At 46.5% G+C, this 24,031-nt stretch overlaps 1 protein-coding gene across 1 annotated transcript in view; it reads right to left on the bottom strand.

The window, feature by feature from the left end:
• med13a (mediator complex subunit 13a) overlaps window positions 1-24,031 on the bottom strand; it is a 94,792-nt gene that overhangs the window by 60,207 nt on the left and 10,554 nt on the right. Inside the window, exon 3 of the mRNA XM_086179212.1 lies at window positions 8,786-8,954. Within this exon, the coding sequence (XP_086035338.1) occupies window positions 8,786-8,954 (169 nt within the window). The remainder of the gene's footprint in view (window positions 1-8,785; window positions 8,955-24,031) is intronic.

The raw sequence follows: 24,031 nt of genomic DNA, 5'->3' as shown, positions 1-24,031 counted from the left end.
GCTGCAGTCACCGGAGCTCATGCAGGTGTTCTCATCGATGATTTGGTTTCCACCAGAAACGCCACGACGTACGTCAGGTACGCCCCACCAGCAGCGCCACACCCCCTCCGCCAGCAGATAACCATCTTGTCTCTCGGTGATGTGTTGCTGCTTCTGATTGGACACTACTGTCAAGATAAGGGTTCATGAAACCGTTGAAGCGCTGCCAGTCATGACATTTGTGGTTGCAGTGATAACAACATATAATAATAATAATAACAGCTTCTCCACCATACTTGATGCTTTTAATTCCTTAACAACAGAGTGCTGTCCTCCTCTCAAGGAAATGGGCCGTTTTTTAAACTGTGGCTCTTGCAGAAATATTTCTTTTGAAAAAGTGTCTCCTGACGAGCTTGAGGACCACTGCAGTACAGGCACCAACCACACAACTGCAAGCCTCTGTGTGATATATCAGAGCAACGTTTCCAAAAAACAACCCTTTCTGATGAGCTCAAGATCCTTTTATGGCCCTAAGGCCTGGTTCCACATTGTTGTCTACGTAGCAGGATGGACCATCAAGACAAGATCACTTGCAAGCTAATCCTGGCCTGGAGGAGAGCGTGTAAAGGATTACAGGTTTACAACCCTGACGTGTGGCTCAGCGTCTCCTCCGTTTCATTGTCAACCCTGCGTACTGAACATAAGAGGAGGTACACATCAGGCTAGTGCACGTGTGTACGGAGTCACCTCATTTTGGGGTGTCCTGGAATTTGTCCAGGTTGCTGAGGCCGCCTTGTAGTCGACAGCGATGAGGTGACAGGCCTGACACCATACAGGGATTAGATTTAAATGCTGCCATCTGTCTGAACCTCTGCATTACAGATGGAACCATAGAGAGAGAAGGACTGAGAGGAGGGGGGAGGAGAGATCGAAGAGTGACGCCAGACAGATTAACTATGACGACTTCTTCCGACCTTTGCCCGGTACTCTGCCGGTGCCTCTGGTCACATGGTAAGATGGGTGGGACGCAGGGCACAGGCTGAAGCAGTGGAAGGGGGAACAAGGGAACCAACTGAGAGAGGACAGCAGAAATGTTAGTGAGCGGGATTCCCTGTGTAAATAGTCACATTTGTCCCTGCAGTGGCCCGTTTCCACATACAATACCACTGCTGACAACAATATGGGTTCCCTGAGTGCTACAAGGCATAAAAAGACCAGCAGCTGTTAACGTCAGTAATGAGGGACACATTCTTGTTCTCTCAGGGCCTCTAGCTGGCACTGGAGGACATAAAGCAGGATTCAGGAGCAGACGCTACAGCAAGGTTGCCACAGGTCTGTATCTTGACTGGCTTTATTCAGTCTGCGCAGTGTCATGACACGCCAATCAAATTATCTTCTACACTTCTTGAGCCTCATAAATTGTGAAACGAAACACCACAGTTGTTCACAAATGTTGATGTGAAGTAATCGATCCCTGTCAACTGAGAAACATCAATTCAGTTTTAAGGAATGGTTTACTTATTTCCCTCGGGCGGCCACTTCATGGATATATACATTGTTAAATGCAGTCAAGAAAATGTAAGATTAGTCTTGAGGTAGACAGTTTTGACTGATGTGGCTGAGGGGGAAATGTGAACAAGAGCACATGGCGACATACTGTAAGACCAGCCATGCGAGGGGTTTTAAAATGAAACTGGTGCAACAGGGAAAGGGCTATTAATAATGTATAATTGTGCAGCAATTAAGGAAATGACTCATCTATGAGGAAACACACAGATTTCCCTTTAAAAGCCATATTTATCTTGGAGACAAGATCACTCCAGCAACATGATATATCCAGTGCAGCAGGTCACGTGGTCGCCCGCTCTCCCAAGAGTTCCTGTTGCTAGAGAGACTGATGAAGTCGAGGGAAGACCATGGAGCAGGGGGTCGGACTCTGAGGTGGGTATTCAGGAAGGGAGATGTGCTAATCTGAATGCACAGCACGCAACCTCGTGTGCATGTTTGTGACGGTCCTCCTGTGGACTGGCTTCCATGCCGGTTGTTGGCGTGTGCATGTTTGTGTGCCCATCTCCCTGTGTGTTTTTGTTGTGCTTGGAGCAGGGTGGGGATAAATTTAGCGCTTTAGCCCCAGACTGGAGGCAGTAGCCCTTTATCCTGCGCTGTCCTACTTAACAGAGTGCTGCTCTCTGCTTCCGCCTGCCACCATGCCCCAGGACTCACACAGTCACCTCCCAACGTTGGGCAAAAACAATAGAAGAATGTGCTGCTCCTACAGCCATGCAGGGTTTATACAGGCATGCCATTGTAGAGCTATGTCTCTTATTATCATTCCCTCTGCTGATATCAGCTTCTGCACACTGGCCTCATTTCCTAACAGCCTGATTTGATGATGATGCTCTCAATCAGTCAACAACAACAAAATGCACCAAACACAAAATACATATTCAAAAATGGCCCAATAGAAATCTACGACTTGTGATTGCAGTGCAGTCAGAGAACATGTAAATCTTCTAACTGCTGCTTGAAACACAGAGCACATAGCAAGCAGATGAAGAGGAACCATATCTCCTTTGTCCCCTCCAAATTGAAACATCAAAGCAGACTACATGTAATGTTGCACTGATTTTCCGTTACACAGCCAATTAGAAGCAAGTCATCGAGTTACTCTGCCTCCAGCTGACCAATAGAGAACAAGCATCCCGCTTCACCTTGGAAACACACGATCCCAGGGTGCATTTTCCTGCTGCCATGACAACCACGAGGAGCTCTCCCTCCCTTCCTCCTGCTCTCGGTTTCCTGAGCCAGTCTGCCAAACAGTTACTTCGAGCTGCCTGAACTCCAGAAAAGAACTACTGCTACTGCTGGATTTGCAGTAGACGAAACAAAAACTATGCTTAGATGAATTTAAATATTTTCACACACACACACACACACACACACACACACTACACTATACTATACAAAAGAGTCTTGGTAAGAAATTGAGATCAACTGATAATATTTTATGATGCAACTGGAGGAACCACAGTTCCAACATCTGACCAGAGGGGCAGACATGTGAGCGAACACCTTCATCAGAAGGTTTCTGTATTTACTCAGAAGGGAAAGTCTCCAGGAATGTGATGACAAACACAATTACATTACTTTCACAGGACAAGAAGACAGGAATTCAAAGAGCTGTTCTATCCCTCTCTTTATGGAATCATGTCATGGATGCAACCGCACACATCATCCCCGTGATGTATCAAACACATGCCCCCCATGCTAACAGCCAGGTATACCAACAGCCACCCAAGTCGGTTTACCCATGTCATAATGTATGTAACGCAGTAGCATTAGAATACGCACGAGGAGGTGTTACAAAATTTTGCGTCACGAAATTTTGCAAAATAAAATTCAAAGACACACGAAATAAAAATCAATTAAAAAAAAAACAATGCAGAGCGGCGCCGCGCACCACGACACTGATGATGTTGGACCCTCTCACCTACGGAGGAGGAGGCGGAGGAGCAGGAGAAGACGAAGACGAAGACGAAGAAGAAGAAGAAGCCAAACAATTGTTTCTCGGAAGACGAGGTGGAACAAGCAGCGGACGCTCCTCCATCAAACACATGGGTTGTGTGGACTTATTTTGTCCTCCATGTAAAAGACGAGGCAGCGGTGAGACGGCGGTGGATGAAACCAAAGCGGCGGTCAAACGATGAGGGTCCACAACAGCGTAGCCTGGGCCAGCACTGCTAGCACGATAGAAGGACATGAAGCTGCTGGAGGCTCAGTGCTGCAGCTCCCTGAGCTCAGACCCTCTAGATCCTGGTGAAACTGCAGCCCTGAGCACCACTGGAGGTTTGTTCTCCTTCCATCAGGAATGGAGTCGTCCTCTTTGTTCACAGCAACAAAGCACTTTTTAATGAAGTTTTATGTTTGGATTTGCATTGAAGTCTAAATAAGAGAGAATACAAACTTTTAGTTTTTTCAAAGCAAAGAGCATTTTATTTTGTAGTGACGCAGTAAAAACTGGTAGGTCTGCATATCAGAGCAAGATGGACTTCCTGAGGAGGCTGAGAGCCTTCAACATCTGCAGGAGGCTCCTGTGGATGTTCTATCAGTCTGTGGTCTTCAGCGTCCTGTCCTACACTGTGGTGTGCTGGGGGGGGGGCAACAGAAGGACTGGAGGAGAGGGCTGAGCGCCAATAACCTGCCTGATAACAACCAGACACTCATGTGCAGTACAAGAGACTGTATATTATTATTATTATTATTATTATTATTATTATTACTATTGTTACTACTGCTGCTATTGTTATTTTATCATTGTTATTGCTATACTATCATTATACATTATATCATTATTATTGTTATAATAATAACAATTAATATTATAATTATTATTATTCCTGTTACTATGCACATATACAAAATCACATTCAGGTACACACAGGCACACACACATGTATGTATACACAGACAGAGACAGAGACAGAGAGAGAGAGAGAGAGAGGAAGAGAGAGTCTTTGTATTCCTTTCTTTTCTGTACAGTTCTATTTATGTCTATTCTTTTTACCTTTATGGCAACAGTGCTGTGAATGTTTAGGAGATTGCAATTTCCCTGGCGGAACATCCAAAAGGGATTAATAATTAGTCTGTCTGTCTGTCTGTCTGTATTAAGAAAGAAAATAAAGAAGATTTGATTTTTGCATTTCTGATTTTCTTTAATCTTTATTTTGTATCGTGACCCCTGTTTCATATCGTTTCGTGAGTGGACTACTTGGTTGCACCCCTAGCGCCGGCGCACGCACGCACGCACGCACGCACGCACACACACACACACACACACACACACACAGGGCCCAGTGAATTTCCATCAGTTTTGTGGCGTTCCTTTTACTTAACAAAATCCCAGCATGGCTGGGGCACAGTGGACCACACCGAAGGGAGAGGAAAAACGTCTCTGACGACGACTGAAATTCAGGGTGGTTGCACCACTATTTATAACCAGCCCAGTCTGCCCTGTGACAGTAGAGGGGGATGGAGGGAAGGGGAGCCAGCGAACGACAGAGGCAGACACACTGACAGAGGGTAGCCTGTGAGTTCCAGAGCAGGGGAAAGCACCATTGTTGCTCGTCTCTTGACTGGGGTCCTCTATGATCACTGTACTGGTTAGAGTGGCAAAGGAGCTAAAGAGAGGCATGCCAGTAGCTGGTAAGAGGGTAGCCAGTTCTACGGCATTTCTTGCCTGCTCTTTAGTCTGCAGAGTGACATCAGAGGGCTTTTTCTGCACATATTCTTATTCAAACGAATGTGTCAAAGGCTGAACTTGCGTGTAATGTGCAGTGAACAAGATTTCCTTTGCATTGCTATGCCCTTAAGGCACAAATCACTGGATTTAGATGTCGTAACAAGATGGACTAAAAACAGGTCGTGACAAATGATGGTTTAATTGAGCACAAGAATCAGCAGAGGTAGGCTGAGGTCAGCGTTACAGCTGTACAATGACGAGGTGGCCTAAAGGTGGCGTGATAAAGACGAGCGGAGAGCAGAGTCACACACACACACACACACACACACACAGCGTGAAGATTATGTTTCTGTACGGCTCCTGTTGTCATCTGACTAGGAAATCTGGACACAAAACTAAAACAACTCTAAAACCAATAACACACACACACACACACACACACACACACACACACACACACACACACACACACAAAACCTGCTTAGAAAAACATCATTTCTCTCTTTGATTGCTTGTTGTTGGTGTTCCACAAATGTATATTAAATAAATCAGCTGCAACAATTCCTCCAGTACCATGAGTCCATAAATTGTTGAAGCACAGAATCGTTTAGTCCACATGACTATGTACTGCTCAGTGGTGGCGGCTTTTACTGCAGGTGAGCTACGCTGTTGCTACGGCAGGTGAAGTAGAGAGGGAGAGAGATGGAGAGATAGAGATGGAGAGATAGAGATGGAGAGACAAACAGTGAGGGAGAGAGCGAGAGCAGTGCAGCTAAGAAACAGGCCAGGAAAAACAACAGTCACTGCCCAAAGTCTGAGGTTCAGCCGATAAGAGGTAATGTTTAATTTATTTCAGGCTATCACAAAATAAAAGGTTTGGTTGTTGTAATTATTATCATAAAAACAATACCAACATTTATGACTGTTGTTATTATTATAATTACAACCAGGAGGGTTCATGGCATCGAGCATCAGCACACTGCACAGGTAAAGAAGTGATAATGAGCGTGTCTACCACGCTGTCCCAGGACTGCTGCCTGGAGCTGAGCAGCAACCATGACGACTGCAGACTCATTTTACCCACAGACCAATGTAGTTAATGAGTTCGGTTTCTGCGCGGCGTGAAAGTGGTGTCATCGGACCATCACAGCCAGAAGTTGGCCGACTGATGCAGATTTTAACACATAATTTTCAGTAATAAATGCCGTGAATATGTTTTTTTTCTTGGAAATGATTTCCTTGTGTATCCAGTAGAGGGCGCTCCGACTCAACTCAACTGAGCAGTTTATCTTAACGGTAAGTATATAGGGGGCGCCATGGTGGAGCAGTGGTCCTCACCGTGGCCCCCATCAAGAAGGTTGTGGGTGGAGCCCCGGCTGCAGCACGGGGTCTTTCTGGGTGAGTCTCCATGTTCTCCCTGTTCCTGCTGGGTTCTCTCTGGTACTCCAGCTTCCTCCACAGTCCAAAGACATCAAGAGGGACCAGGTTAATCCAGACTCTAAATTGACCGTAGGCGTGGCTGGGAGAGCCAATGGTTGTCTGTCTCTATGTGTTGGCCCTGCCATGGACTGGTGACCTGTCCAGGGGGAAGGCTGCTGGGATAGGCTCCACCCCCACCACCCTGAACAGGAGGAGAGGGAGAACATGGAGGGAGGGATGATGGAGGGATGGATGATGAAGGATGGATGGATGGATGGGTGGAGGGAGGGATGGATGGGTGGAGGGAGGGAGGGATGGATGGAGGGATGGATGGATGGGTGGAGGGAGGGATGGATGGGTGGAGGGAGGGATGGATGGATGGAGGGATGGTGGGATGGGTGAAGGGATGGAGGGATGGTGGGATGGGTGAAGGGATGGAGGGATGGGTGGAGGGATAAGTGGAGGGAGGGAGGGAGGGATGGATGGGTGGAGGGAGGGAGGGATGGATGGGTGGATGGAGGGAGGGATGGATGGAGGGAGGGATGGATGGAGGGATGGATGGGTGGAGGGAGGGATGGAGCTCTGACCGGTTGACTTTGGTGGGTGGGTGGTTTACTGGCTTAACCAAGTAGTGGTCCATGATCTACCGCAGCACGGCAGCTTCAGGTAGGAGATGTAGTGAGGAGCACTGTCGTGTGTGTGAGGTGTCGGCGCGCACCCTTGTTAAAAACACCGCAGGAATAATGAGTTGTTGGCAAAAAGTTGGGGGCAATTTTGGCCCTGGGAATGTGGCTTTGGGGGCCATTCTTGGCAAAATTGGGGGCCAAATGTCACGTGGCCCTCGCTAATTTCCAACACTGCATGAGTCCTACAACCTGGGAGAGAGTAAGCATTGTTGAACATCCGGTCCCCTTTAGCACTTCTACGGACTAAAATATACCAGGAAATTTCACACACGTGAATTTCAAAATATTGATACGTTTTAAAAAGGACAGTTGCCAGCAGGTGGCCTAACACCACCACTGATGTCATGACGCTGAACACAGAAGAGGCACAAACAACCATATTTGTGGTCCGAGATCCATCACAGTGGTGTTGAATGCTTGCTGATCTCATCATGCCAGCATCACCAACTTTTCTTTCCCCAGAGGTTTTTCTGGTATTTTCCAGGTTAGCCTACATCAGTTCTTAATTTTGACACCTGACTTAATTCTTTTGCAAATTTAGTATTGATCTTCATGACGCAGCATGTTTTCCACCAACTCTATTAATGATTGTGTAACTGGTAAAGTGCTTGACTTCTAAAGTATTGAATAACAGCAGTTTTTAATTCGCTCATACCTGACATTATGACTGTGATTAAAACAGGTCTATTTGTGTGGGTGAAGGGATGACAGGGTGAAAGAGGTTTGAGGGGATGGTGGAGTTGCATGGCAGAAAACTCCAACCTCCTTCTCTTATCAACAAACCCAGACAATGACACCCAAAAATCCAGCTCAGCAGATAACAAAGAGGAGGTGGAGGGCGGCTCATTTGTTCCCCAACACCCTTGGGAGTGAGAGGAGTGAGAGGACACAGGCAGGGCCGGCACCTTCCCATCAGTTTCACACTCATACCACAGCCACAACACAGCCCGCGGCACTAAAGGTGTCCTGAGATGACCCTCGGGAGCCTGGCTGAGAGCCAATCCCGCCTTTTTGAACACATCAATACACACAGCGAGACCCACTTATGATCCCTTTGTTAACCTTGGAGAACAGTGGCCTTTGAAGAGCTGGCCACAAACACATGGATGTATGGGAAACACTGCCATGGGGGGTGTGTTTCCATCACTTCGATACGACAGCTCAGATGTCACCTCCCAACCCAGGTGGTGACTTCAAGGTCAAGTCTACAAACCCCTCGCCGCACAGGCACCGATAGTAGGTCTGCACCCCTCAACGGACGGGAAGACCTACGATGGTCCCATCCATCCTTCAGTGTACAACCGTCCTCGGAGAAGCATGGAGGCTTGAACCAGTCACAAGTGGGTTGAGAGAAGAGCTACTATGAGAGCAAGTTGATACAATATCATTTTACAGTTGAGGTACACACACACACACACAGCATGAAAAACAGCATGGACTGGAAATAAGTGTTGAAACAAACCTCTTGTTGATGGGCTTCTCATCCTTCTCATACGGTTTGACAAACCACTTGCCGATGCGAACAAAGCTGCGATTCATGAGGCAACGCTCCAGCAAATTGTGGATGGCTTTAAAGAGCAGCGTGCGACACTCGTAGGAAAGGCCGTTCTCCCAGAGCCCATCATCCTCCGCTGCAACAAAAAAAGGAGGGGGAAGAGAAAGGTGAACAGAGGGATTCTGGGCCGTTTCATAAATCAGCGAGAAATCTCCCGAGCACACCAGGTCTATCCTGACAGCACAAAAAGTCAATTTACAATTATAGCGAAGGAGGTGAATATTGCTGACACGGCTGGTTGACGAAAAGCATAAAATTGGTTTTCACCTGTCATGTGACAGCGTCACTAAGACGGGACTATCAGTATTTAAAAAGATCCAACATGGGAGCACGAACCCCGCATCATAACACGCGACTGTATCAGGACTTCAAATCACATTTTACCTGCTGTCACTTCCTTGATGTTTGAAATACGACTCACAACAGATGTCACCAGGGAAAGGGTTAAAGATTTATCCATTTTCATGAAGGCAATTTAATTTCTCCATGTAGGTATCCAGGTAGTTGAGCTCAGCAGCCCAGGGGCAACCTCACTGCCTAAACGTACCAGGAGTCAGTCCTGCATCTCACGACTCCAGTCTGACAAACCCTAACAAATGTCAATGAAGCTTCGAGCTACTAGACCAACTGATCAAACACAGGTAAGAACAGTTGCTGAAGGACTGTCACAAGGTCACTTTCAGGAGGTTTCTGGACACACACATGCAGTAGTTGCATATTTCCTGCAATGCAAAGCAGCACGTCATATTTGAAGAAGCATTTGACAACCATATCAAGGGTTAGCAAACAAGGCATGAAAATGCAAACAGGAGTGCACTCACTGTGACAGAGACCTAAGAAACGCTACCGCTGTGGATGTTTCAGGTTCTTTTTTCATCTCCACACATTGAGGTTGTTGTTTCAGTGCACTAGAGGACAAAGATGTTCCTTTGCTCTTAACATTGAGACTCTTTGATGCTTACAAATAAGTTGTGTCCATGCAGGACGACTCAAATGCCTTAATGACTTCCACTGAGTTGATGGCATTTTATCACCATCACTTCATGCTGTGATTAACAGTAAACAGGAAGTGGCTCCAGACTACGAGCAGCTCATCGGCAGAGTTGCAGCTATTTTTAATGTAGTCTCAATCCTAGTCTTAACACGAACGCGAATGATATGAGTATATATTATATATATACACACACACACACACACACACACGTACATATACATACGTATATGTATGTGTACATGTGAGAGAGAGTTTAGTTTTACTCACATTCAAGTCACAATTTTTTCACAGTTTTAGCGAATGAAAATTGACCATAATTTTAGTCCTGTTCAAAATTCATGGCCCTCAGTCGATTTGTAAAATAATGTTATCTGAAAGTCGGCTTCAAGACGACACTATTGAGTGATTCATTCCAAGCACACTCTGCACTCTCACACTCTTAACACTTCAACTCGTGTGAAATCAGGACTCCTACCTCCACCCTCAACTCTCCCACTGATGCAGTGCTGCCACACTCGCAGCTCTATCAGCTAAGATAAGAAGTGCATTACACACAAAAGTGGAGCGCCATCTTGCCACCGCCGTCCGTGAGGCTGAGGTAGCGCCCCCTGGGAGGGGAGTGTGCGCACGGTACATGCAGGGCGCGTCAATCACAGACAGGGATGGGTTGTTTCCACTTAGACAAAGTCACAGCATACATTTGTTATAGTTTTTAATCATCAAGGATCTACTTTTCATTTGTCGCATGTCAGTCATGGAAAAAGGGCCATTTATGAAAAAACTCCATCACAGGTCCATCAATGAAATGAAGGCAGGCTGCAAGAGGAACACACTGCTGCACCCACGGTACCAAAAGGTTTGCAGTGGAAACTGTAGGTTCACTACTCATTAACAAACAGCCAGTCAACAACAGGCCAACGACAAGCAGAAAATATTCCCATGCTCTCCCACGCTCCTGTTTGACTGTATATGGACAATGTACCACGCTCCAACTGCCAGGGCGAGCTCGCTGGCTGTCCACGTTCCACAGCCCCTCTCTGGTCAAGTCCCCCTTCAAAACACTCACCCAGCTGCCTCACATGATGAGGCTGAGGTGTGAGCCGCCCTTCATGTATGAGCCGCCCGGGCAGCCAGGTCATCAGGATGGAGGGAACTGTGAATTGAACCTATGACTTGCTGTTGTAATGTGCTGGCAGGTCAATCTATTCTCAATTGACATGATTCTCTGACATCTAAAGGTTCCTCTCCATGGATTTCCCTCCCAGAAAGGAAGGCCCAATGAGCCCAGCACCGGGCCTTACGAGGCCAGCCCCAGATGGGTCCGACCAGCTTGTTTCAGGGATTGGGGAATTTTTAACGCTTTTCCTGACTGCAAACAGGTTGCCAGCTATGTTGCGTAGATAAAATCAAAACATCAGCTGGAGAAATGTAAGAAAAGATGTTAAAGAAGGAAAAGGGTATTTCACTCCATCTAATTCCACAGTTCTAGCAGCCACAGTGAGTCCAGTTAGCCTTAGAAAAGCACCCTCAGGCTTACTGCCAGGTGAAAAGGGCTACATGCCCCATGAAGTTGAGAGCAACACTCACACATACACACACCTCCAGGGATAAGACAAGATCGGGAGCAGCGGAAAGAAAGAAGAGGGAAAATGTAACAGTAATTCCTCATTAAACATTTACTGCAACTGCAGAATTAAATAAAACCCGTCAACGGTAAAAAGTCATTCAACTCTCTAGCAAACATGGATGTGACCGAGCGCTGCGAAGGATGTTTGCTGTCAGTGACGTAGCCGTTGCTTTGGCCATCCTGAGACGTGGTGGGCAGGAGGGCAAAGAGTCAACGAGAGAAGACAGCTGGCAGACTGACAGCAGATTAGGAGAAAGGAGGAGGGAGAGCGAAGAATTGAGGCTGCACTCTGATGCCGAGGAACTAGATCAGCGGCGCTGATATCATATCTGAAAGACGGAGGGAACTGATGGAAGCCACCGGGCTAAGTTCCACAGCACGCCAGCTTGTACTTGGCAGTTGAACCTACAGTCTTTACCAAGTTAATGGTGACTTTTCTAGTTACCCGACAAAAACCCACTGAAACCCACCCCCCAGTCATTCCTTCCGCGCACCCCCGGCCACCATCACATCTGTACCCCCTCCTCCACGCTGCACGTCCCTTATCCTGCACCTCTTAAACAGCCGTCTGGTTTACATCAATGTTCCTACAGACCACATGTTTAGGGTTGGATACCAAGAACCGGTTCCTATTTGGAAGCGGTTCCTAACGACCGGTTCCTGCTACGTGAAGCAGCAGCAGGTTGTGACTGCTAACGTTAGCATCATTAGCGAGCGTTCAACAACTATAAACAGACCCAGTCTGAAGAGCTGGTCGTCTGTCACTGAAGCAGGTTTGTTCAGAAGGAGACAACCATCATCGTCACCTACCGGATTCTGGCGGCAACGAGGAGCTGCTGGCTGATGGTGAAGGTTGACCGTCCAAAGGGGAGGAAGCGACGGAGCAGGAGAGCGACCCCCCAGTTGAAGTCAGTCCACTTAGCGAGCGTCTGTTTATAGTCGTTGAACGCTTGCTAATGATGCTAACGTTAGCCAGTCACAACCTGCTGCTGCTATGTGAAGCAGCCACGCCTCCCGCCAGCAGAGTCTACATCCATCATGTCCATGAACATCCATCTGGGCTGCAGAGCTTTGACTGACTAAAACTGGAAATGTGAATAAACCCTGTGTTGAAGCTTTTTCAAACAAAAAAATATTCTCCTGATGAATCGGCTGTGACCTGCTGACTCCCATCTCAAAGAATCGGAATGGAGAATCGTTTAGAACAGGAACCGATATTGAGAATCCCACTCATTACAGACTCATGTTCATGTTGTGACTCCACCCTTCACACACACTCACGAAACAAGCTGGTCCAACACTGGCTCACTTGAAGCAGGCATTTTGTCTCTGGATTTAACCTGCTGCCATAAGAGGGCAACCATTCCAGACTGGGCTAAAAGGAGAAGTCGTGAAAACAAACTTCCCGGTACCGTTCCCTTCTCGAACGAATTTCCTCACAATACAGACAGACTGGTCGACCTGATCTGAGGATCAGCTTTCCTCAATCAGTCACACTCAGGCCAAAACAACTCAAACAGATCACGGAACTATTAAAATAAACACAACAGGGAAAATGTTAAATTGAACCTCCAACTGAACTGCGACCAGTTTGCGACGATAGGAGACAGTGCAGCTAAATTCTATAGGAGGTGAAGCAGAGTGACTTGCGGGTGTGGTCCGTCCATGACCCCGGCAGCGTGTCGCGGGCTGCAGACGTAGACGCAGCATTTCAGTGTTTTCCACAGCACCTTAACAGAATATAAAGGCAGTCCTTCTCCATTACGTATGCAACCTCACGAGGTTTCAAAAAGCAGAAAGGTTTTAAATGTTCCGACTCCGAAGTTGACACCTTGTTTGTCAATGAAATATTGTCAATAAACAATGAAATATTTGCTTTAGGATGAGGTCACTGATCCCACCAACTCTTGTCTTGAAAATCAAAGACTCTTTGTCCCGATGACGGCGTGCGCACAAGGGTGCCTGAGAGCAATCAGTCTTTGCCAGGTCTGACCTCTCCACTAATTCTGGTGAGTTGTGAGCATATGAAGGCCATCGAAAATGGGATAATGACAAGAGGGAGAAAAAAATTCTTGCAAAAATGATTCGTTGGGCCCCTGGCACTTCTGTTAACGGGCCCTCGCCATGTTGAAAGTTCACACACACATTTGCCTCATCGAGGCTCTTCTGTACATTTGACAGAATGCGGGGCTGAGTAGCCAACATGGAGCAGAGCAGAGGTTGCCGTGGCGATGGAGAACAGGTGAAGTGAATCACCTGGTTCAGCTAATAGTGAACTGACAGGAAGCTAACAGCTATGGGCAGTGAATGACGGCAGCAGCCAGGGCCCACTCATCCCTGGCCTCTGCAGCCTCTCTAAACCTCACTCAGTCTTTCCACGTCTGGAACCCTACTGACTGTACTGACTTACTGCCACTTCATATTAGTTTCCTGATGGAGTTCGGAAGTATATTGGCACTTTGCTGCTAGAGAAATATCTACACAAATAGTCCTGTAACTGATTATTGTTTTCAATCAGGTACTCTTTAAACAGTATATACCTTTTGTGTGCCGTCTTCTTTGGGTACACTACGTTTTTAGTTTTGGGTCCTTCCATTTTAATTCTACACATCAGTCACTTTCTTTTCAAACTGTACTTCTGAGCTGCTGTGACGTGCATTTCTCTGTTGAAGGATCCAAGTTTCATCTTGTACTTATTGAGCAGTTCTAGCTGAACAAGAGCTGGCCCTGAGAGACGGATCAAACCATGATGTCACCCCCCATCAGGACTATCAGCTCATATAAAAGGGAAGTGTTCCTGGCTTACCTCATCAATGGGCATCATTTCTTGACTGCGACTCCAACACCTGAGTATAACCTGAAATGCAACCCCCTATTTTGTCATTGTTCCCATCATAAAGGGAAAGTTCTTGTTAAAAGAGGCAGAGCCGCTACTTACGAGTCAAAGTCCTGCATTCAAAACCATAACATTACAGATATTAAAGTATTGATGTGCTTGTTTTTATGTTGCAGCTGGTAATGGTTGGGCCCCTTAAAATGATGTACTGCTGTGTAGCTTCATCTATAATATCACACCATGTTTTATTACTTCGATTTTTATGTTTTATGTTTGTAATATTAATCTAAAAATTATAATAAACATATTTTTCAGTATGCGTTTAAGTCGAGAAAGACGTGACCTTGTTGCAGTGCAGGGATCAGGGCTGTCAGCTGGAACTGGACATCAGAAAGCCAGACTCAAGACTCGCCCGTGTACACTTCACCGGCGCTGCGCTGTCCAGTTCTACTCTGCTTGGTATCTCTGTCATGGGCAATGTAGGCAGAGGCTTTCTGTGTATCTCACTTTATTTTCATTAACCAAAACTAAAAAAAAAAAAAGGGCATTTCCTATCATATCCATGACCTAAAATTCTTGCTTGCTGATCACACTGTGCGCGGTAAAAGCTAAGTAGCCTCATTGAGACAAGGATTTATGCTCCGAGCGGATGGCTGGGACGCTGAAATGTCGCTGGCTCCAGTGTAGAAGGCCCAGATGAGCTGACCTTTCCTGGGTTTGTCAGTGGGCACACAGCAGCTCCATTAAGAACATCCCCATCTAGAGGCGGCTGACAAATTGAAGGCAAACCAGCATAAGTCAAGCGTCGGAATGAGAGGAGGCCTCACGACCACTGGAACGGTCTCCAGCTCTACTGGAGGGTCGAACACCGTGCTTCCATGTTTCAGCTTGAATGGTTTTTGTGCAGTTTCTTTCTTTTGTGGACGGTTGATGAGCCTCCACTCATATCTGATGTCCTGGTCGACGTAGGTTACTCACCTTGCACCACAGTCTTGATCTTGTTCCATTTCTTGGTCATTCGTTCAACACATCCACAGGGTGGGGAATTGTAATGTGATTCCAAAAAGGATTTAAAATTAAAAAGGAAAAAGTGATTCTACTAAACAGTTCCTGAACACAACATGATGGCAGGCAGCATTGCAGAGAAGTACCACGTCCATCTGGCCGGAGGAGCTGTCGACATGAGCACGTCATCTCAACCGTGTGGGATTTGTTTACATTTGTGTGCAGGGCTACAACACGTGAAGGACGGACCAAAGTAGTCACTCCGATGTGCGGCTTTATCCCACTGAAGAACACGGCTGGCAAAATGCAACACCTGTGGCCAGCTAACCAGCTGCCCCTCAGGCTGCCTGAAGTACACTGGGTCCATCCACGGCTGCCACAAACAACAGTACTGCAATCAATCTCTTCTGTTTTATTCACGATTCTGTTTTTCTTTAAAACCCTCCCCCCTATATTTCAATGGGTACTGCATCTTTCCTAGGACACCAAGCAGCATCGAAACCCCCAAAACATGCATGAATATCCCCCCCAAAAAAGTCACAAAACGGGTGAGTGTTTCTGGGGTCCACTATTAACTGACCATAAAGCTGAGGAATTAAGTAAAAGCAGGAGAACATTTTTTTAGAGGTGGTCTAACCCCTGTGACCCCCCATCCCCATCTGTGTATAAGCAATTAGAGCAGCAGTTGGTTATTAAACAGCAAGATTAATGCCTTGTGATCGACTGTGCTCATGGGGATTCTACCAAGCCTGGCCAGAAGGTTTTCTCCTCCTCACTTCCTCCTTATCTGCAAGGAGAGAGGGGGAGAGAACCAGCAATGCTCTGTAAAGTCTCCATTACTAATTAATGAATATTTCTCAAGCAGAGAGGGAAAAGAGGGATAGATAGAGAGAGACTGCACCCATGGGCCAGAGCTGCATGCATGGCCGGGTCCCTGTGCTGTGCCAGCCAAATGGAGATCCATCAGAGAGGGAGAGAGGGAGCCGGGGCTGGAGGATAAAGGGAAAGTGGAGGGTGGTTCACAGGCAGGACATTAGCCCTGGAAAATTGATCCCCGAGCACAAAAGCCATCGGCCCCCCTCCACATTTCCTCCTTGAAGCAGAGATCATCTATTCATCATTCTCTGTGCTTATTTTCTTAAAACATGAAGGAAAATAGCCCAGCAAATCCTGAGCCAAGGTCAACAGAATGTGTCGCTGACTAATTATCTTTGATACACTGCCCTGGCTTTCCTGCAGCCACAGTCAGGTGAAACACATGTTTGTGTTTGGTGGTAACAAACTCACCAGAACAGAGCGAGGATGCGACCCGAGACTGTTAAAACTTAAAGTGTGGAGATCAACTAGAGGTGCTCTGATTGCTCTCTTGGCTCGTCGTGACAGTTTCATGAGTGGGGCCTGCCAATAATGATTTTTGCAGATTACGATGTTCTGCTATACCTTACAGAATATAAAAACCTACTTTTCTTAAATGGAAACTTTGATTTTCATAATTACAGAAAATATTACTCCAAAAGTTTCCCCCCAAATTCCACTAGGCTACTGGTTTCTTACTTAAACAACTTTAAATAAATACATTAATTAATTCCTAAAGAGCTCTCCTACTTGGAAGAGGAACAAATACAATCCCACCTGAAGAAAACGTTTATGCTGCATCATTTTCAAAGCTGTTTTTAGGATTGGAAGCCTGCACATGGTGTTTTATTTTGAAAATTAGCCGGATACACAGTGCCATTCATGTGCAGATTTCCTGCCTGGCTCGATCTGCTCCGTGTTTATTGATGCACTGTCCATCAAAAATAGACAGGCCTCTTTTTCCAGCGAAGCAACGTGCGATGGCAAGTGACCAGTTAGGAACTGACTGGTCGGGCCGGTGACGCTGAACCGCACAGCATGAAGCATTTGCAGAGATACAAGACATTATACAGCTTTCACAACAGTGAGTGTCAGCATTGAGAGCCATCCTCAGCCACGACTTTATGGATTGCTTCATTCTCCACTTGAAAGCTTTTGAACATAAACCATCCATGTTTAAAGGAAAATCGCCACAGCAAGCGTGGGAATTCAGAAACTCTTTGACTTTCACGCGCTCTCCTAGTCAGAAAACACAGGGAGAAATTTGAGTCGCATTTCACCTTTCGGATTCCTTGCCTGGGGCGTCGGCTGGACTCCAGCACACAAGAGCCTTGCGTCACTCAGAGACTGAATCTAGATAACAATGATGTCATCGCTCCTGTTACTATCCTGAGAGCAAAACAATCAGAGCCAGACAACCACGAGTGACAGATTAACATTTTCCGTAACAATATGCTTCATCTCATTCTGTCAGAATATATCAAGCCATCAAGGATTAAAGCATTAAAATCTTGAGCAGGTTTCTCAGTACCAGCAACTGGATTCGAAGGATGCAACTCCTAAATCCAGGAAAAGAAACAGCGGCTGCACAGAAACCGCACCAACAAACAAACAAAAACGATCCAATGAGGACAAGTTGACCCATGTGTCGAAATGACAGCCATTTCACGAGGATATGTGTCGACAGCCTCGCACATCTGGAAACCAATAACATGCTGGGGTGTCTGTCTGCAGTCCCCATGTCCAGGAGCCATCCATGACCTCATCTGTCTGTCTGCCAGTAGGTTTACACTAAAAAGACGTGTTAAATTATCCCCAAACTTGGTGGAGGGGTGTAGAGTGGACCAAGGAGGAACCTGTTGAATTAGCGGTAGATTCTTTGTAGCGCTACCTGGTGGCAAAGACATGTTGGCTTTTATGTACTTTGAGGTTCTCCTCCAATTTGGTCAACCAGATCATCTCAAGTCGGATCAGACCCACCTTAAGAGCTTAAGACCGTGGCGAGGCGGCACACCGCATGTTCACTTGTGCCACCTAATGGACACAGGACATTATATCTGCACCACAGTGCAGTCTCAGCCCTTCAGGCAACACGCAAATATCCTCAGGTTCCATCTCCTCAAGGCCAGGGAGATAAGAAATGCCAGGGCCCTCTGGTTGCTGCTCGCGGCTTCATTTCTGGCCCTCGCACAGGCGTAGAAGGGTTGCCTTAGCAGAGGAACGCTCTCTCTCAGGGCCTGCTCGTTTGGATTAGTTTCACCTAGATTAACAAATGGTTTTCCACATTGGACATGAGAAGACAGGAATAGTCCCATGAGTATATGAAGGGCTTTTAGTAGGCTGGTTGATGAGCTCTGCAAGCTTCTGCCACAAAAACTGAGGAAGACCTCGTTCCATGACTTTTAGTGCTAAAAACAACTGGAACTTAACACTAGACTGGAGTGGGTTTTGAGACGCCATCCACTCCGAAAACATGTTCTCATGTAATCACCAGTGAGTTTGAGTTCAAGGCACGTATGCACGCAATGATTCTTTGACATAATAACTAGTCTGCAGTCCCGTATCCAACTTGCAGTTGCTATGATGAAACAAAATATCTGATGCAAAAACAGAAATGAGCTTTTCAGCACACTAAGAGCCATCCTGTGCTCAGCAGTTCAACTTGAAAGTGAAAATATTTGGGTGTACAAGGATGGAATGAATTTCCAGGAGCAGGCGGGAACTGTATGTCATTGAAAATTACGAGGGGGGATCATTTAGATTTGTTTTCCCTTTCTTTATAGCAAAACCTCTCAACTTGTCAGAGTATTTCAAAATGGCGAGAGCTTTGTCATTTCAACAGGTGCTTTGTATTTGAATGCTGTCAACAAGCATCTGTGTTGTGGAAGTCGTGCCTCAGATTGCCTCAAAGACGAGAGGTGCTTCAGTCATTCTGGAGTTGTAAGATCTTCACGGAGACCAGGAAAACTAAAAGGAGGATGAACCTCAGCCCCCAGACTACTGAAATATGCCATTTGGAACTGGGTATTTTCCCTTGTGGTACAAAGCTGGATTGTTTTTATTTCACCCTTGATTCAAATACGCACAGATGAGAGGGGTTGAACAAGAACAACAACAACAAAAATTCCACTTGGCAAAGATAGAAAAATTCCAAGAATTACTGCATACCAGCAAAAAAAAAACCCACTGTCAGAAGAGCAGCGAGCGCACCAGAGTGCTACTCAGAGGAGCTTTTCTTCCCTCATTCGCAGCATGGATCCCATACGATGTGTTCATCATTACTGGTGAAGGAGACAGACGCTTTAAATGCATTCCTCTTCAATCCTCCCCCTCCATTTTCTCTCTCTCTGATCTCTAGAGAGCTGACCCAACTCCCAGTAATGAATGGATGTGTGTGCTGCAGGGGCCATGGTGGAGATAGTTTGCTGATAACCTGTTCTGGGATGGTAGATGACCATCTCTTCCTTTTAACCTTCTCTCTGAAGGAAAACTACATCCATCCATCACATGACACAGGATGCAACAGAGGACTGGGGTGCTCCAACAGTAGGAGGCAGCTGTCGGGCTCAGGGACACTGACCACCTCTCAGTGTAGCACGGACAGCCATGTAGAGCTGGCAGCCGGGTCTAACCAGCCATGTGGAGCTGCTGTCATACCCGCCTGTCTGCACAGCGAGGATGGGGGAGTCCGCCGGAGCTTTGACAGTTACTAGAAGCATGTTCATGGACCATTGAGAACGTTTCTGCATGGGCACCTCACTGCGTTGTTGTAGGCTCTCTAGTGTGCGTCAGCGCGCAGCCACAGCTCTGTTGATCATGCCCTCACTGTTCGTCAGGCCTCAGTCTTGTTCAGCGCTACTACATGTCAGGGTAATCCGCCACAGAAGAGGACTAACTCTCTTGTTCAAGTATGATGCACAAACTGGAGCTCTGGAGTGAGTTACTATTACAAGGTATGTATTATATGAAGTAGACCTTGGAGTCCTGGATGCAGGGTGGAAACAATGCTAACCATCGCTCATTTTGAGACATTAAGTGCGTTCTATCAGACACTTTATTACCATATGCACACACAATTTGATGTCATGACACGATCTTCACAGGGGTCACCCGAGGGTGCAGGTCCCATACTTGCATGCCAGGACTCAAACCTTTTTCACAAACACATGAAAAACTACTGGTTCCTTTACATTATACAGACTCCAAGTGATCCCATTACCTTTTTAAGTCAATACATCACCCCAAAAATGATCTCTATTAACAATATTATCCTAATTTCTTTACAATCATGTACAATTACAACCACTGCTATAATGATAATATCGCAACAATGCAGGTCGTTCACGAGATCTGTAGTGTTTCTTTTTACCTTTTACCTTCTGACTGAGGTTCCTTAGAACGTTCGTTTATAGTGAAAACCTCTGAGTGGTTGGTTTGAGACCGTGGACACGGCGCAAGCAAAAACACGCTAATGCTAGTATGCTATACATGAGCTGGCGGCTGAGTGAAGCATCGGGCCCTGGTGAGAGCACTGTCATTACACTCCTTCTGGAGCTTTGTCCAGGAGTGGAAACGAGGCTGCTGCTGAGGTTTTTATCCACAGGGTCCATGTTGGCTCTACTTTGTTGTTACAAATTCCAGTGGTGGCTCTTGGCTGCGTGGAGAACTGAAGGTTTTAAATCACAAAAGATGGCCAGTCTCATAAATAATAAGTAGTCTGATAGGGTTATTGTGTAAAAACTCTGACAAGACACTTCATTTCCAGGCTGGAAAATCAAGATTCTGAGGGGATCTGTTCACTCCTAACCTGACTTACCCCCACAGAACAGTAAGTTTTCACTCCACCTTCGGTGCTGCAGGAGGAGGGGGTGCAGGAGACACACCACAAGAGAGGAGAGGTGCAGCGTAACCAGTTCAACGTGTCTCAGCAGTGTCATTTCTGATGTAAAAAGCACAAACGTGTGCTCAAGTATCGTAACAATTACTCAGGACAGAAAAACAACTGAGACATTTATCATACGATACCTCAATTCATCATTTAACAGGATGTCACTCCCTCCCTCTACCCAGCAGGTTGTGTTCTCATCATTACCAAACTTTAAGCAGGAATGCCAAAAAAAAAAAAAAAAAATCTATAAAAAATTCATACAATTAGGTTCTAGGAGCTTTTCTTAATCAAAATCAGAGCTATGGATTTGCATGCAGCTGAGGGAGCAGTGGGCCACAGGAGACCCAGGAGGGCCGTGGTGCCAGGCTGCCAGCAGCGCAAGCCCCGGGGGGGTTTGGCAGTGCAGGGGAAGGGTGGTACAGATGGTGGGAAGAGAGACCAGTGCAAACGAGTGAGGTCTTAGGAGAAACAAACGAGGGAATACTTTCTCTCACACACAGACATCCATTCCCGATTCTTGTGCAGAAATGATCAGTGAGTCTTTGAGCGGAGGAAAAAGCAGCCATTTATCTTTTGCTTCAGATGCCCCTGGTCAGGAGAATCCTTTTTTTTGGGGGGGGGGGGGGGGGGGCGGCGATGAAGGAAGCATTGTATTTGCATAAGAATTCATTTTTATACTCCACCACTGGGAAGGGGGAGGCAAGCTATTTAACTCAGCAATGGCATTTGCTTGTTGGGAATAATTTCGGTGCATGGCTGGGGGAAGATTAGAATTCGTTTCTCATTGTGTTAGTAAGAGTAAGGCAGGTTGTCCAACAGTGGCGAGGAGGGGCTTGGTGGTTTGCTACCCTTCCATCCCTTCAATGGTGATTAAGTGTCAGACGTTAAAAGATCCCTCAAGTTTTCCGCCCTTCACTGTTCTCATCCCTCTAGCTCTCTCCTTCCTCCCTCATCTCCCTGGAGAGAAGGGATTACTGGCACGCTGATATACAGAAATGGCACTTGCTCAAAATTAAAAGACTTTCACAGGCCGCTAATCTAATGAGGGTGGAAGGGAGTTCGGGGGATTGACCAAGCGCCATTTCAGCTTGCCAAAATGAAAGGAAAAGAGTGGATTTTCTTGGTTACCACCAACATCGCACTAAAGACTAAAGAAGAGGCTGAAAACACACAAAAGAGGTTTTAATTCCCAAGTCAGGCTGGGAGCAAGAATAACAAAAAACTGCCCATCAATATGGATGCACATAAGCTGATGGCTGCTAAAAGGCCACAAGATTTGTAACATTTCATTTAGTTCAATGGCTGGACTGGTCCCAGTCCTGATGCTGGCCCGCATTTGTAGATTTGACCTCCACAGTCATATCACTCAAGAAAGTCCACAAATCCCAGCAAACTGTCAATCATCCATTTACTTCAAGCCTAGACACACAAACGCTCCATGTAAGACCCACAATCCACATCATTTTTATTCTTTCAGCGTCCACCTGACATTCCACTTTTGCCCAATTAAACGGTCAGAGGGAAAACCTGCTGGAATCTGAGGCCTTAGACCAAAACCTCGAAAAGTGTAGGAGAGAACAGGAGCTCCCACTTCCCCGGTGGAGCAAACAGGTTCACACAGACAGGTAGAGCCATCTGGCAGGAGAGCCTTGCATCCACACCTCAGCTGCATTATCTGGTCTCAGGACGCACCATGTTGAGCAGGCTGATGAGCAGTTGTGGATCGAGGAGAGAAGGACAAAACGCTCTGGCTGACTTGCAGCCCAGCTAGAGAGGCTGCTCTGCTTCATTTCACTGGCAGAGCCCCACAGCAGCTACAGCAGGGAGAGAGACTCAAGTGGGAGGAGGAAGACATCTTCCAGTGGAGAGGAGAGAGCAGCAGCTTCCAAAACAGAAAACATGGATTACAACATCGCCCATCTGGGCACCATTCACACAGACGCGTTGAGTCAACAGTGTGAAAACACGTGAAGATCGTGAGGAGACATCAGGATGCAAATCTCTAGACCGTCAGCAGCAGGATTACCCGCTGGAGATTAGCAGCGCAAATAAACAAGACCTGCTATCAGAAACATGATTCATCATTTTGTTACAAAATACCTGAGAGGCACATCATTTTCGGTCAATATTCAATTATGTAATTTCTGTCTCATGAACTACAAAAGACTGCATGCTAATCTGCCCAATGGGAGTGTAAGAACACAAGGCAACTTGAACAACTTTCCAAATATAGATCCTCCGTAGCACCCCCTCCGACTTGAAATGTAGCACACTCTGTAAGAGGGCCTGAGCCAGTCATGTCAGGTCATTACCAGGACCCGTTGGGCCTGCATCAGCTGCCCATCGTAGCCTCCGGCTCCCATTTTGAAGCCACTTCAAGCACAATGTCTCATAATGAAGGAGGGTTACAGATGGGCTGTTCTTGGCTCAGCCTCCAAAGTTCAATCTACATGGCAGAAAGCAAGGATAAAGACGGCCTTTTCCATCTTTCAACGCGAATGTTGCTGTTACTGAAGAGGGGGAAGAACAAACGGGGGCGGGAGGTGGATGCATTTGCCTGCTTTCCACTTGGCTGCACCTGCATGCAGCAGCTCTCACTCGAGTTATGATGGAACCGAGCTCAGCTCTCTTCTTCTTCCTTTCTGGCTCATCCAATGCAGAATTGCCACATATCACTTTCCTCCTCACCTGAAGGGGGGCAGCAGTCACTGACACCACACTGCCACGCTCAAACACACATGGAAAAATGAGAGACACGAGTTGCCCTACAGATGTTGGCACTGGCAAACTGGCTGGATAGTTCATCATAGAGGGGTGGGGGCGGCATTAGTGAGGTATCAGATTAGACAGATTTGAACACTTCCCTGGGGCTCTCATTTACAAGGCATCTCCCTGGTGACCACCTGACAAGCAGGGAAATCAGTATCATTTTTCATGGAACAAACAAT

Source organism: Aulostomus chinensis, chromosome 15 (genome assembly GCF_037954235.1).
Source record: "Aulostomus chinensis isolate RoL2024-O1b breed Wild chromosome 15, RoL_Achi_v1.0, whole genome shotgun sequence".
Classification (NCBI taxonomy): Eukaryota; Metazoa; Chordata; class Actinopteri; order Syngnathiformes; family Aulostomidae; genus Aulostomus; species Aulostomus chinensis.
The sequence above is the reverse complement of the archived record's forward strand: the minus strand, read 5'-3'. Positions and strand labels throughout refer to the sequence as shown.